Raw genomic sequence first — 15,591 nt, 5'->3', positions numbered from 1 at the left:
AGAAAAAAACAAATATCAGAATAGTCTGAAACAGACTAAATGATGTGTTGCAGTATAATAAGCATAAACTCACATATTGGTAAATATGGACATTTTATAGAAGTCAGAGCTGACATTTGGCCCTTAGAAAAATATTCCTGTCATTTGGATGACATACAGGAGACAGGCATGGTAAGGTCTATTAGCTCTTTATACATCATGGATGACCTTAACTTACAATGCATTATGACACAGTGAACTATGGCACCTGGAAGCTGTGTATGCATTTAAACAGCTAACCTGCTAACCATAAGAAATGAGCTCTGCCTAGCTATGCTCAGAAGCCATGCATTATTCTGCAGCTAGTCAAAACCATTAAACACAAAAGTCCATGTCATAGTATTGTACAATTATCAAATACCTGCTGGAGGTGCAGATATGGCTCATAGTTAAGAGCACTTCTGAAAAGAACCCAAGTTTAGTTCCTAGCCTCCAAATTTAGTAGCATTAAGTACATTCACGTTTTCAAGTTTGGCTTTAAGAAAAACAGTGCTATATTTTCTCCCTTTTAACTGGGCTTCATTGTAACTCTAAATCCCCAACATTAGAGCCAGAAATCATAGCAAGAGTGATGCCACTCAGCTGTCATTTAAAGACCCGGTAATAACAGATCAAGAGAACTTGAATCACTTTCCCAAGCCAAAACTTTATAAAGCAGGTGAACTCCAGAGCAGACAACAAAGCCTATTAAGGCTCCCTGTGCAGTAAACACCCTCACTGCAGACTGGTGCTACCCCGATCTAAAAAAATCTCCTTCATTTTGAGGGTTTTAAATATGATGTGGAAATTTAGGGACCACAGGAGAGGAAGTCTGCCACCTACAGGTCAGAGGAAAGAAGGTCTCACAAGGCTTTTTCAGAGCAAAGAACTGACTAATGGAACCAACCAACTGTTCTAAGTGAGGCTTTAGGAGAGTAACTAGGTGCAACACAGGTAGATACTTTCAGAAAAGGATGCTGCCTTCATGTTTCAGCTACTGTAATAACCTCTTAATTAACATTCTGCATTGTAGCCAAAAACAAAATGAAAAGCTAACGCTATGAATCCCCAGCTAGAAAGAACAGAAATGTGAATGTGAACTCTCTCCCTGCCACCCAGCACTTCCTTTTCATTGCTAAGAATTATCCAAGTGACAATGAAAACTTAACATTGTGGATGAACTTAGAGAAAGCTTACATTCTTAATTCGTATAGTCTACCAAGATAAGTTTCAGATGAGTTACACATTTAAGCCTGGGAGAATTAACAGCCTTTATGAAACTATAATAAAGTCTTAAAGTTGCAAGGATCTTTCTTCATCTTCCAAACTGAGACTGACTATAAAGTGGAAAAAGACCCTGCATTAACAGGCAGTGGTGAGTCACTATGCAGGAGTGGTGGTGACACCACAGAACTCTTCCTAAGGCTGTTAGTCAAATTACTGAATAGGTCAATTCATACAAGTAGAGAATTTGGTACGTTCAGTGATGCCACTTTGGGGTCAAAATTTAAGAAGTCTTGGAAAACCATCCCTTAAATATTAATAATGGTTGTGGGATTGAAAAAGACAAAAAAAAAGACATTTCTCTAAAGATATGCTTGAACCCAAAAGATGCTCTCCACCTTCCCACAAGGACACCTGCTTAACTATGTTCATAGCAGCTGTGTTTATAATAGCCAGAAAATGAAAACAACCTAGATGTCCCTCAACTGAAGAATGTATAAAGAAAATGTAGTTCATCTACATAATGCAAAACTATTCACCTATTAAAAACAAAGACATTATAAGTTTTGCAGGTAAATGGATGGATCTTAAGAATATCATCCTAGTGAGATAACTCAATCCTAAAAGGACTTACATGCCATGTGATCACTTATAAGTGGATATTAGCTATAAAATACAGCTATCATGCTATACTCCACAGACCCAAAGAAGCTAAACAAGAAGGAAGGCACAATAGAGGATGCTTGAATTTCACTTAGAAGGGGGAATAAAATATTCCTAAGAGGCAGATGAAGGGAGGGAATGGATGGGAGAGGGGATGGAGAGGGAAATGGGGGTAGGGTTCAGGATTAGGTATGGGGAGGGATGACCAGATGGCCATGAGAATGAATGGAAAATCTGTAACTGATGGGTATGAGGAGGTAGGGGGCATCTCTGGGAAGAGACAGAGACCTGAGATAAAGGAGGCATCCAAGAGTCAATCAATAGGGGTATCCTTAATTATGGCACACAACATTAGGGATATGGAACCTGAAAAGGCCACCTCCTGTAGCCAGGCAGGAATCCAAAAGGAGCAACAGGGACACCAACCCACCTACAAAACTTTCGACACAAAATTTATCCTGTCTACAAGAAATGCAGGGACTGAGGATGGAGCAGAGACTGAGGGACTAGCCGACTAATAACCAGCCCAATTTGAGACCCATGGGTAGGCACCAAGCCTTGGCATTATTGATATTCTGTTATGCTTGCAGACAGGAGTCTAGCATGGCTGTCCTCTGAGAGGCTCCACCTAGCAGCTGACTCAGACAGATGCAGATACCTACAGCCCCAGTGGAGCTTGGGGACTCTTATGTCACAGGAGGAAGGACCAAAGGCTCTCAGTGGGATAGGAACTCAACAGGAAGATCAACAGTCAACTAACCTGGATCCTTGGGGCTCTCAGAGACTGAATCATCAACCGAAGAACATACACAGGGTGGACTAGCCTTCCCCCAACCCCCACAGATGTAGCAGATGTGCAGCTTGGTCTTCATGTGGCTCCCAAACAACTGGACTGGGGGCTAGCCCAAAAGCTGTGGCCTGTATGTGGGATATGTTCTTCTAGCTGGGCTGCCCTGTCTGGCCTTAGTGGGAGAGGCCTAGCCTCACAAAGACTTGATGTGCCAGGGTTGGTGGACACCAGGGGTGGGGGTACCCACTCAGAGAAGGGAAAGGGGGATGAGAGGAGAATTGTGAGGGGGGGCAGTGAGCTGGATGTAAAGTGAATAAGTAAAATAAGACAGACAGACAGACAGACAGACAGACAGACAGACACACACACACACACACACACACACACACACACACACAGAGATGTGCTTGACGAATAAAGCCAGGCACAGTGGACCTATTTTGGAAGAATGAGAAGGGGTGGCCTTATTGGAGGTGTGTTACCAAATTAGGTCTTTGAGGTTTCAAAAGACTTGCACGATTCCCACCCTACCCCACCCCTCCACCTCTTACTATCAATCAAGATATCAGCGCTCAGATGTTCCTATCACCATGTCTTTGCTCTGCCATCATGGCTCTAACCCTCTGAAACCATAACTACAAATTAAACACTTTCTTTTTTCTAAGTTGCCTTGGTCATGGTGTCTTATTACCGCAAATAGGAAAGTAACTGAGATTATCATCTCTATGCTTACTTACTGTGGATACAAAGACTATTATACCTTGACCAATCTTTACCTAGTCCATGTCCATGTCTGGCTTGACTTAAACAATGTTGAAGGATGTAATCACTCGTGTTGGACAAACAAGTGGGTTTTTTCAGCTTAAGCAATGAATATTGCAAATTCCATGTTCCTCTCCTACAAGAGAACACTCAATGTTCAGGGTCCTGCCACTGGCCCTCTGGGCAGCTCTTGTGGGAGAAGCCAAGGAACTGACAAAACCAACACAACACTCTGAATGCAGATTCTGTGGCAAATAGCAGAAGTTCTTTGCCTCTGATCCAGGTGTTTATCTTATAGCACCTGTGGTAACAGGCTACCTTATAAATAGGGTAAAATAAAAAACAGAACTGCAGTTATCAATAGACATCAACTTTTATTCTTGGCAATAGCTGGTAATTTACACACTATGATTTATTAGAATTTATTGAGTCTGGAGAAATGGCTCAAAAGTGCTTGTTGCTCTTGTATGGCTGGGTTTCCAGCACCCACTGTTGGGTGGCTTATAATTACCTATAATTATAGCTCCCAGGGATTCGATCCCCTCTTCTGGCCTCCTCAGGCACCCATGTACGTGTCCATGCACACACATGCATGCACGCCTGCACACACACACTACAAAAATAAGACTCCATCTAATTCCTGTGAATTCATCTGTGTGTGTACAAGTCCAGTAATTATTTCACTGTCTGTCTGAAGCACTAAGAGCACTAAATCCAATGCTCGGCGCCATGCTTCAATCTTTGGTGTAACAGTATCATAAACTCTTGGAACCAGCTCCAGGTTATCTGAAACATCTGAATGAAAAAGTCCACTACTTAGTTTACTATATTCACTCAAGATGTAAGATGAAGGAGAGCCAGAGTTGGTGGCATTCTGTACATGATGTTGAATGAATGTGCTAGCTTCCACTGCTGAAGGTTGAGTGGCAGTGTTACACATGACAGCTGACAAGAATTCATGCCACCCTCCTGCCAGGCACTTCAGCACAGTAGGTCTGTAGACTGACAGAGATGAGGCCATCCAAGAAGAAGAATCAGGAAGCCATCCTAAACAAGCATGGTTTCCTTTATTTAAAGATTGCTCAGCAAGAATTTGAAGATGGCTAAGACATAAAAGTTCAACAGCACCACCTCCAAGGAGGACCTTCCCCTCTTTCAGGGCATGATGTAAGCGATAAACACAAGACCAGAACCTGTCTTCCTTGGTTTTCATCTGAGTACTTGCTGGACTAGTGAGTACTGCTGTAATCAAATTAATTCCTTCTGCTGTTAGCAAGATTGCCATTCTGCTGCTCCTGTTTATATCATGAGGACTCGTCCAGAAGGTCACAGAGACCCCGCTGCCTACACAGTCCTCATGCACTTGTGTGACATAGGCCACTGGCACTGCTCCGGTGGCCTCTGCAAATGCCTGTAACACACTGCCACTTACTGACCCAATTACCAGCCGCTTACTGTGCCTGCATTTTTCAGTCAAGTGTTCAGATACACTTCCTCGTACCAAGATAAGGTTCACATTGAACTGAATTAACACCTGTAACACATGATTTGTCCACAGCTCTTCTGCACTATCTTCTGAAAACTCTCCACTATCCAATTTGGTCTTAATATTTACAGACTTATTAAATCCCAGGTGGCGGTAATTCTCTGTGAGGTCACCCTCAATAAGAATCACCTGGAAAGGCTGATCCTGCAATTCTTCGATCAGAGTAATACTAGACATGGTTACAGAAGTGACATATCCTAGACAAACACAGGAAAAAGTTTCAGGTAAACCTGGGACACAGCAAGTGAGGAGTCGGGAAATATCAAACATGAAGGGTGCCGTACAGTTGGTTTGCTGCAGACACAGAGTCTGCCACTGCAGCCTCACTGCTACTTTGGCCAATGTCATGCTGCTGTGATCTCCATGGCTCAAGCCAGCTGCTAACTCCTCCAAACCACTACATTTAAGTTGTTTTGGAGTTGATTCAAGTTGTTCTAGAAATCCATCAGGTCTGCTTATCCAGTGGCTATTATCTGTCCTATTAAAATGCCTACTGTGAGTTAGTGCTGACTTTCTGCAGAAGGAATCTGTATATAGATTGTTTTTCAGAGCTTGTGATGTGTTTTTTTCTGTTTCAACTTTAGCTTGAGGTTTGAAGAATTTGGGTGACTTAGCATGTCTCCCAGAAAGACTGTAAGTGAACAGTAACTTAGATGTAGCATCTTTGAAATCATGCTTTTCCTGTAACAACTCAGAACCTGAAGGGACTTGTGCAAAAGGACGCAAACTAACATCAACTGTGTCAAGTTTGCAAACTGTACTTGTGTTGTGCGTGTGGTCAAACACACTGTGTATGGGTACTTGCAGGGAAAGTACTGCTTCGATGCAAGAGTCCAAGCCTTCTGACATTACTGACACTATTACTGTAGTGGGAATCCCCAAGTGGAGACAATCTTCAACAGCCCTGCTCCATGCACCAGCAAGAAACAAAAGAGTGCTGGTTCCAATTTTGTATGTGTCATTCTGAGCTTGAACTGCTTCGTTGAGAAGGTGCCCCACTGCACAGGTTAAATCCAATCCTTCAAGAAGCCTGACTGTTGAGCTGATTAACACACTTTCATGACAGTCTGCATCTGTAATAAACTTGGTGGCTTTTACTGGACCTAGGAAGCTTCTTCCTGTTTGTGCAAATGATGAAAGTTGTTGAAGTCCCACATGCCTTCTTCTGTTTATGACCCTGTAAGCCATCTTCATGAATAATTATCTGTAAATAAACAAACACTTGAAACTTTACTCAGAGTGATTTATGATTGACAAGAGCTACATACAGTGAACAAAGCACAGCTCACATTTTGGATATAGTTTCAATTAAATGTGATCAATATGACAATGCAGAAGAGTAGCCATAACTTGTGGTTGGCACGGTGGTACTGAGGGCTGATCACTCCACATGGCAGAGAAAACGGAGCAGAGCACAATGCAACGAGCAAAGTTTCTAGAAGGCAAACTGTAGAATGAGACTTAAACAGTTGTGATTTTTTTTTTTGAAACAGGGTCTTGCTATGTAGCTCAGGATGGTCTTAAGTCTGTGATCACCATCTCCACCTTGAGAAGGCTAGAACTACAGGTGTGTTCTATCACGTCATCTGCAGGGTAACTTGTGTAAACTGAGCCAGCAAGTTGAAGGGGACGGTAATGAATGTACAAATATGCTAAAAACGAAGGAAGGGAGGGAGGGAGGAAGGGAGGAGAGGGAGTGGGACAGGAGAAGGGAAAGGAAGGGAAACCTGATGTTATAGGAGTATAGCACACATGGCAAGGAGCTGAAGGACCTGAGGTTCCAGTAGAGAAGGAGTTATATCATGAAGGACATCTCATGATAAGCCAGGAAACTGTAGCTTTATCCTATAATGGAACCACAAATGTTAAAATTAAGAAATCTCTTGATATAGTGTTGAAAGCTTGTACTTCTGCATCTAGAAGCCTGGGCTTGAGGTGGGGAGCCCTTCAGTTTGCTTATGTGGAAAATGAGACTAATCCCAGAAGTTACTTCACAGCTAGTACGAGGACTCCAGTACAGTGCTCAGAACAGTGTCCAGTGTACAATTTGATGTGCGTTCAGATGTACTACTGTCCTGCTAAGTTTGGACTGACTAGCTAAGTACCAGACTGAAGGTAGAGCAGCCACTTAAGAATCCCCTATGAAATACGAAGACAAATAGAGGGGAGAAAGATTTGGGCACTGATTGCACTATGAAGGAAAAGCCATGCTGTGTAAAGGATATCCAAGAGCAATCAAAATTATTCAAGACAATATTTTAGAAGTCACATCCAAAATGAATACCACCAAGAGAAATTTTTAGTATTGACTATTAGTTCAACACTAAAAAGCACCATCATTTTACGTAAAGTGTTTATGCACTTTTATGGACGTTAGTTTCTATAGTGGAGTCTTAAACCCATTCCCCTATGGACACTGAGGGGCCTACCCTATTTGATTTGCAAGTACAATCTATCATTCTATACAATGTCTTCTCTGTTTTTATAATGCACTTTGACTCATAAAAAGTTTTAGTTTTATGGTAAATTTTTGGTAAAATTTAACATTTATTTCTCAATATTGCTCATGCTCTTGGTAGTGCATTTAGAGTCCACTGTCAAATCCAAGATCATATCTAATCTAGTGTTTGCTTCAGAATTCTATACATTATTTAATGATGGATTTGGGACTAACTTTCACATATGATGTAGCGCAGAGGTCCTTTTACATGTGGATATCCAGCTATTTGATACCACCTGTTGAATCAACTACTCTTTCTCTTGCATGTTCTTAGTACCATTATAAAAAATCAACTTGCTATATATACATGGGTTTATCTCTGGGCTGTGAGTTCAACTGTATTGGACAAAGTAATCATTTTGTGCCAATACCATACTGTTTTAAAAATTGTAACTTTCTGGTAAGTTTGAAGCCAAGAAGTTTGTGTTTTAAGTGTTCTTTTCTTTACATTTATATTTGTAATTTGTCATAAGCTGATTTTTGAAGCTAGTATTCTATCTCTTCCTTCATAAATATCTAGTTAATAAAAACAAAATATTGAAAGGACAAGTTTAAAAGTCTGGCTGTGTGCAGGTCTCCCAACAACTGGAGCAGGGGCTGTCCCTGACTCTGGTGTCTGTCTATGGATCCCATTCCCCTAACTGAGCTGCCTCACCTAGTGTCAGTGAGAGAGGACACACCTGGTCCTACAGTGACTGGATGAGCAGGGGGGGAGATACCAAGTGGGAGGGTCTCCCCCTTCTCAGAGGAGAAGGGGACCAGAGGATGGGGGAGGATCTGTGTGAGGGAATATTAGGAGGAGAAGGGGGCTAATGTTGGGGTATAAATAAATTAATAAAGAAAGAAAAAGGAGATTAAAAAAAAGTCTGGCTGTTTTTCACTGCTAACAAACTTTAAAGTTTACTTTATTACAAATGAAATCACAACAAAAATGTAAGGTTGGTACTAAAACAATTAACCTATTTGTGGAAACTGAAGCATGATAACTGAGCAACAGAAACAAAAATCTTCTATTAAGCAAAAGGGTAAAACTCCATGTAACCACTGCCCAAGTGTATGCTATTTACTGTAGCAACCATGTTTTACTTCACTGTCAGTGTGACAGTAACTTACCCTCTCTTCTTTAGAAATCTTCATGCCCTTCTTTTAAACCCTTTGCCTTCTTCTAAGCCCTGTTGACACCCTTAACTTACAGATGCTTATGTCATTTGTGGTGGGTGGGTGGGGGATGGCATTAAGAGTTCTGCTTATGGTCTCCTTTTTAGATTATGATTAAACTATAAGATACAGGCCATGAGTGAAAAACAATCCAAAACAACAGGAAAAGCCCATAGGTATTTCAAAATCAGTCTGTATTATGTCACAAAAGCGTTTTCCAGATAAAGGATGAATTTCAACAGTCTACAAGGAAATAAGTCATATACAACAGATATCAAAGTTAATACTCAAAAGAGATCTTTTACCATTTGAAGACTTTAACTGAAAAATTATCTTAGCATCCCTAACTTGGGAAGATTCCTAAATGATTTCGAAGAGGCTCCAATAGGCTATTAGTAACACAACTCAAGATAAGAATGTCTTATTGTCTAGGAGGTTGGATATAAAAAGGCAATGTCAGTATGACAGGGATGGGAAGACTGGTAATTTCCAAAGTGATTAGACACCTATAATAACTGTTCTTGGCAATGCACTAACACAACCTGATTTTTGCTGTGCTGGAACTAATGCCTTTCACAAACAGATGAGTTTTGTGGAAAGCTGTCAGACTGTTTTCTCAGCTTTCTATCTACAACAGGGGAGCAGAGTCAGATTATTTAAACGGGTATTGACTTCAGAAGTTGTCTTTTCATTAAGATCATATCTCGTTTGCTTTTCAGGAGTTATGTTTAAAAGCTCTGTATTTTTTGAGAGGTATATAACTAGGATTTCCATCTCATCAGGACTAAGTCTGGTCCTCTCCAGTCTACTCCTAACACCATAATCTAACCACAACATTCCACTGCTTAGAGGCCTCTCAGAAAATAGTCTTTAGTCCTGTTTGGCACAGGGAGGAGTTCCTATAAAAGTGAGTCACGCCCTTTCACTTATACTCAATCTTACAAAGTCTTCCTATCTCACTCAAATAAAGGCCTTGTCCCCACACAACACTAAAACCCACACTTCTTCCTTTCTGACTCATCTGCTTTGCTCAGGTCTTCTTTGCGCTTTTAGACTATGCAAAGCACGCTCCCTACCTCAGTATTTCTGTCTCAGTATCCCTCTTTCTGGAATACTCTTCTTCAAGAAACCTACTGCCTTAGCTATCTTTAAATACGTTCCCAAATTTCTTTTTCAGAAAAGTCTACCCCGTTCAACCTATCACAAACCACAAACTCTAAAACTAGAACATCCAAATTCCTAAATCATCGTGATGTAAGATTTATTTAGGTGTAGCAGCCTTTGATACCTATCAGATCAAATGAGATTCAGGAAAGCCTAAAAGTCGGCTTCCGCCCCCCCCAACCCCCATGCGTGAGCGCGCGCGCGCGCGCGTGTGTGTGCTCGCGCGTGCGCGCGCCACCTGTCTGTCTGTGTGTATGACTAATATTCGTTTCTGGGTTTCAGAAATCTATTTAAAATTAGTATTAATTATGACTTTGAAAACTGTCCAAGTGCAACTTTTGAGATGAGATACGTGGCTTGAAAAAAACCAACAGATTATAGGTAAATGATTTAACACTTTACTTCACTCACAAAATATTATGAATTTACATCCTTTGAATTCCCACTGAGAAAACTTAAGGCAGGAAAACTGGCTTCTACTCTAAGGATAAACTTACCTATTCCCCAGGAGCCTAAGGAGATTTAAGGATTACAACGTGAGTGTCTGCAAGGTGAGGCGGCGACTTTGGGAATGCGCCATGTTTTACTCCAGCACTCTAAGAAGAGAGACTGCTTTGCACTCTTCCAGCCCAGGAGATGGCCCACGCCGTCCTCGGTCCGGGCTGGGTTCCGCCCCGCGAGGACAGCCCCACTCACCCCTCGGGCTCCAAGCCGCCCGGTGCCCTCGGGCGGCTCTGAGGCCCGGAAGGCCGCAGGGCGGTTGGTCCAGTGTGTGGAGGGTCTGGGTGACACGTGGGTCAGAGCGCTCGCCCCGACCCTTCCTGCCTTCGGGGCCCGCAAGGCCCACGACCCTCCTCACCACGCGCGGATCTGCACAGCACCGGAACCCAACCACTCCCGCCTACCTGAGTGCGTCAGAGCATCTTTGTCTTTCCATTGGGCGCAATGGCCCTCAATCACGGGAGTTGGGGGGCGGGCTTGCGCTCTGACCGCCGCTATAGCAACCGCCGGCCCTGAGAAGCGAGCGCCTTGGAGGGGAGGGTGGCTGTTGGCGCGGGCGCGGGCAGGGACACGGGTAGGGAATATGGTGAGTGCTGGGGGACCCTGGTGTTCTTTCCAACTTACTGCCTTTCGTGTCAGGATCCTTGGATACTTACCTTTAGTGACAATGCCAAGGAACAGAGATGGGTCTCCCTTTTCGTTTATCCACCAACGTCTGCAGTCTATGAGGGGTGGCCCGGTGATAAAGAGATATATGGCCCTGGGGCACAGAGACCACTGCCGAGACTGAGGGGCTTCAAACTGGGAAGCCAGCACAGCAGAGGCCATCAATCTCGGGCCACCAACAGCCAGCGGCCCATCAACTCAGCCGCTGACGGAAAGGGACCTCTGAGGGTCAGGGAGCCACCAGCTCAGCCGCTGACTGGAAGCAGGGCACCTAGCTATAACCACTGATGATCAGAGGACCAGCAATTCTTTTACTGAGAGGAAGGGGTCCATTGACTCAGTCCTTATGGTCAGGGGTTCACCAACTCAGGCCACTCAGAGCTAAGGGGCCTCTTGCTGAAAAATGGTGACTCTCGTGGCTGCCTTAGGCTCTAGAAGAACATTCATCAGAATCTGCAGCTCTAGAACCAAGAAACCAGAGTGAACACAGCCAATAATTTACACAAAGTTGTCCACTTAGATCCCCAGCCACCTCCAGGCTTCCCCACTCCACCTGCAGAGAGAAGAGTCTACTGTGGTTCTGTAACCCAGTTTAGTGACATAAAGAAGCAAACAGCAGAAAGGTCCTTCATCTTCCACACGTTAAGTGCATCCCCGTAACTGGCCAAACATTCTCCTGCAGATCTGTGGAGTAGATGTTCACCAAAAACATGGTTTTTCACTTTTGCGTCTCTGGTGCAGGGCACTTAATACTGAAAAGTGGGAGAGGATGATTGTGTTCTAGTAAGCAGTCCCCTGAGCCGTTTGCTACTTTGTGGGTTCTTTCTTCCACTCTTTCCCACCCTTTCAAACTTCTAATGCTAGATAGGAGAGAAAAAAGGATAGAGGGGAAAAGAATTGCGTTACTGTTAGACTACTTCCTATTGAAGTAGTAGAGGGTAGTAGTAGCTGAGGGTGTAGAGTTCCTTGGGACAAGTTTAATCTTTGCTGTCAGGATATCTAATTTCTTCTTTGCACATGACTAACAAACCAAAACAACCACCAACAACTACAACCCGCCTCTTGAGGCCTTAGCATTTATGCACCTTGAAAAGTTGCCTAAATTCCAAAAGTTACACAATCGAAGCAACTGTCTGCAACTGGCAAAATCACACCCCTGCTAGAGCACAAGGCAAATCATAAACAGTTGCTGTGAACAATCTGAAGTAGCCCCATATCTCACACTTGGGATTAAAACAAAAACATAGTCCCATAATATTTCTGTGTCTTTCAAAGAAATTAAAATTCTCACTACATCAAGCAAGTACTGTGATACACATACAAGAGGCACACATTTCTTAAAATAATTCTGTCCCTCATAAACTATCTGCATTCTGATACACCACAGTTTTATGCTAGCTTAGCTGCTTATCCCTTCAAAAGCTTTAGTTTTAGTTTTAAGAGGGAAATCTAAGAGAAGAAAAAACACATTTTCTATCAAATAATCATACTTAGGGAGACTCAGGCAGAACTGAGAGTTCCAGGGCAGTCTGGGCTCCATAGGGAGGCCCTGTCTCAAAAGATGGGGGGAAAAGATGTTAATAACCAAAAGTATTAACGGAGGAAACAAGCTCATTCTATAAAAGGAAACGGGATAGTTGACTATGTTGTTCTAGTTATACAGTTTTCACCCATGTGTATGCTTATTGCAGGCATCCAGCCATCGCGTAACTTTAGACCAATGGAAGAAAAAAGCAGCAAAAGTTGAACTGAATGACACCCAAAAGCAAGAAATTAAAGAGGCCTTTGACTTATTTGATATTGATGGATCTGGAACCATAGATCTGAAAGAATTGAAGGTTCTGAAATTATTTCTAAGACATTTGAAAAACCACACTGTATATGTGCGCACATGCATCTGTCTGTCTGTGTGTGTGTGTCTGTGTCTGTCTGTCTGTGTGTCTGTGTCTTATGGGGATGGAACCCAGGGCTCTACCACTAGACTTGCTCACAGATGCCACCTGTAATGGCATTCTGCTGAAAGGTATGTACATATAGTTGCCCTGAGTCAACAAAACAATATCTTGTAACATTTTAGTTGTGTCCTTGGTTGATGAGTCAGTCAAAACCCAGAATTATCAAAGTCACCTACTCTGTAAATCTTGTTTATTTTATAATTATAATGTATGTATAGTTTTATATGCTTCTAATTAGTAATTTAAAAGTTCAAAATGAGATGGCATTGTTAAAATATGTCCCCCTCCTATTGCAGATTGCAATGCGGGCCTTAGGATTTGAGCCAAAGAAAGAAGAAATGAAACAATTGATAACTGAAATCGACAGGGAAGGGACTGGCACCATTTGTTTTGAAGACTTTTTTGCCATTATGAGTGTAAAAATGGTATAGTCTATTTTTCAAAGAAACACCAGCAGGGTCTTGTCCATGGCTAGGGCTGGAGCATGGAGATTTCATGGGCGAATTGGATATAGGTATTGAGGGTGGGTGGGAGGGATATGACAGCAAGGACAGAGCTATTTTCCGAGTGGTAAAGATTGTAGAGAAGAGTTTAGACGGGAAGTACTGATATCTGGCAAGATAGATGGGAGCCCAAACCCCAAAGTCCTGTACTTGGCAATCACAGAGTGCCTACTTTGGCCACTGTTCCTGAGAATAACCTCAGCTCTCGGAGCTTACTGTCTTATGTGAGTATGCTGAAATAATTGTTTAAAGAACTCAACCCCCTGATACAAATATGCACACACAGCTGTAGAATTAATGCACCTACTAAGTCCAGCACCTACTAAGTCCAGCACCTACTAAGTCCAGCACCTACTAAGTCCAGCACCTACTAAGTCCAGCACCTACTAAGTCCAGCACCTACTAAGTCCAGCTTGATAGAACAAATAAACAACCAATGACACTTCCTTCTCTTAAGAGTGAAAAAGATGAGAAGGAAGAAATACTGAAGGCATTTAAATTATTTGATGACGATGCTACTGGAAGCATATCACTAAATAACATCAAGAGGGTTGCCAAGGAGCTAGGGGAAAACTTAACTGAAGATGAATTGCAGGTAAATCTCGTTTATTTTATAGTTATACTGTGTGTATAGTTTTATATGGTTTGTGTAACTTAGTTATACTTACACATTAAAAGCAAAAATTCCTGTTGAGTTTCTATCACTACACCTCTTTAATAGTTTTGGTCTTTCGTGTTACATTTGTTTTACAGGAAATGCTTGATGAAGCTGATCGTGATGGGGATGGAGAGATAAATGAGGAAGAATTCTTGAGGATGATGCGGAAGACCAGCCTTTATTAGCTCTTAGTGACTTCTGGGAGGTTTGGACAGCTTGCCTGTTAAGCAGTTCAATAATGTAATACCTTAGTGTATCCATTTCCATTTTTAGTTTAGGTTAGTCCCTTGGTGTCGGATTTGTGCCAGAAGTTATGTGTCCCTACCAATGTCATTAAAGCTGTAGTAGCAAGAAACAGACAAACAAAAGCATGATTTACTTGAACTGTGAACCCCAAAACAGTATTTCCATATGGTATTTTTAAAACTGTAAATTCCAAAGACATTTATCTTTTATTTTTCAGTTGAATAAACTTGGCTCCCAGATCCAGATGAAATTGTTTTTAAAACAATATGAAAATGGTATTTTTCCATTATTTCCTTTTATATTACTTTTAAAAAGATCTGATAAATGTGTTTTTAAATTTGTTCCTCCAATATGTAAAGGACTAATAAAACTGTCTGACATCAGTATTTTTAATTTTCTTCTGATAGTTACTGCTGGGCTTTGACTTTTTTCAGTATTTTTAATTTTCTTCTGATAGTTACTGCTGGGCTTTGACTCCCCAGGTCAGACAACATGGTAGTGGGCTCTTTAAGAGGTGAGGCCATTAGGGTTCCTCCTTTATTCAAAAGGGTAAGACTTTTTAAAAACGAGTTTTCAAGGTCTATGAGATGACTCAACAGATCAAAGCATTTGTCACTGTGCCTGACAACCTGACTTTGGTCCCACACAGAATCCCCACAGTGAGAACTGGCCTCCACAAATAGTCCTCTGATTTCTATATGTATGCTATATTGTATGAGCACTCTCTCTCTCTCTCTCTCTCTCTCTCTCTCTCTCTCTCTCTCTCTCTCACACACACACACACACACACACACACACACACATACACACACACACACACAACTATAATTTAAATGTATTATTACATATATGGGAGTTTTACCTGCATCTATGCCTCTGTGCCACTTTCGTGCCTGGTGACCACAGAGGCCAGAGGGCTTTGGAATTACAGAAGGTTTGTGAGAGTCTATGTAGATGCTGGGAATTGATCCCTGGAAGAGCAAAACCGGCTTGTACTCTTGTGTTCTGTCATGGGCTCTCACAGAAAGGCCTTCACAGAAGACTGCTTTTATCACAGATTTCCATGACACAAGACTACCCAGCTTGTATTTTACTAAGAGAGCAAAACTGAAGGACACAGACCAGGAGGTTAGGACCACTTAAGAAACTATTCTAAATACTCCTTAGGTAAGCTCAGTCTAAATCTTTGGCTGGAGTCAACTACCAGCCAGCTTAAATAAGTTCCTTGTCATTCTTT

The 15,591-nt window shown here is 42.1% G+C and overlaps 2 protein-coding genes across 2 annotated transcripts; one reads left to right on the top strand and one right to left on the bottom strand.

Annotated features, from left to right (window-relative positions):
- Positions 1 to 3,811: 3,811 nt before the first annotated feature.
- Bbs12 (Bardet-Biedl syndrome 12) lies at positions 3,812 to 10,601 on the bottom strand. The gene is made up of 3 exons (XM_028763647.1): positions 10,522 to 10,601; positions 10,323 to 10,421; positions 3,812 to 6,207 (listed from the first exon to the last, which is right to left on the bottom strand). Exon 3 carries the CDS (start codon positions 6,195 to 6,197, stop codon positions 4,071 to 4,073), a length of 2,127 nt encoding a protein of 708 aa, XP_028619480.1. The 5' UTR covers positions 6,198 to 6,207; positions 10,323 to 10,421; positions 10,522 to 10,601; the 3' UTR covers positions 3,812 to 4,070.
- Positions 10,602 to 10,828: 227 nt separating this feature from the next.
- LOC114618924 (centrin-4) lies at positions 10,829 to 14,740 on the top strand. Its single transcript, XM_028764773.1, has 5 exons — positions 10,829 to 10,912; positions 12,684 to 12,830; positions 13,244 to 13,372; positions 13,908 to 14,045; positions 14,204 to 14,740. Exons 1-5 carry the CDS (start codon positions 10,910 to 10,912, stop codon positions 14,291 to 14,293), a joined length of 507 nt encoding a protein of 168 aa, XP_028620606.1. The 5' UTR covers positions 10,829 to 10,909; the 3' UTR covers positions 14,294 to 14,740.
- The last annotated feature ends 851 nt before the right edge of the window (positions 14,741 to 15,591 follow it).

This window comes from Grammomys surdaster, unplaced genomic scaffold (genome assembly GCF_004785775.1).
Source record: "Grammomys surdaster isolate TR1022 unplaced genomic scaffold, NIH_TR_1.0 62, whole genome shotgun sequence".
NCBI classification, from domain to species: Eukaryota; Metazoa; Chordata; class Mammalia; order Rodentia; family Muridae; genus Grammomys; species Grammomys surdaster.
This window is presented reverse-complemented; position numbering and strand designations above follow the sequence as displayed.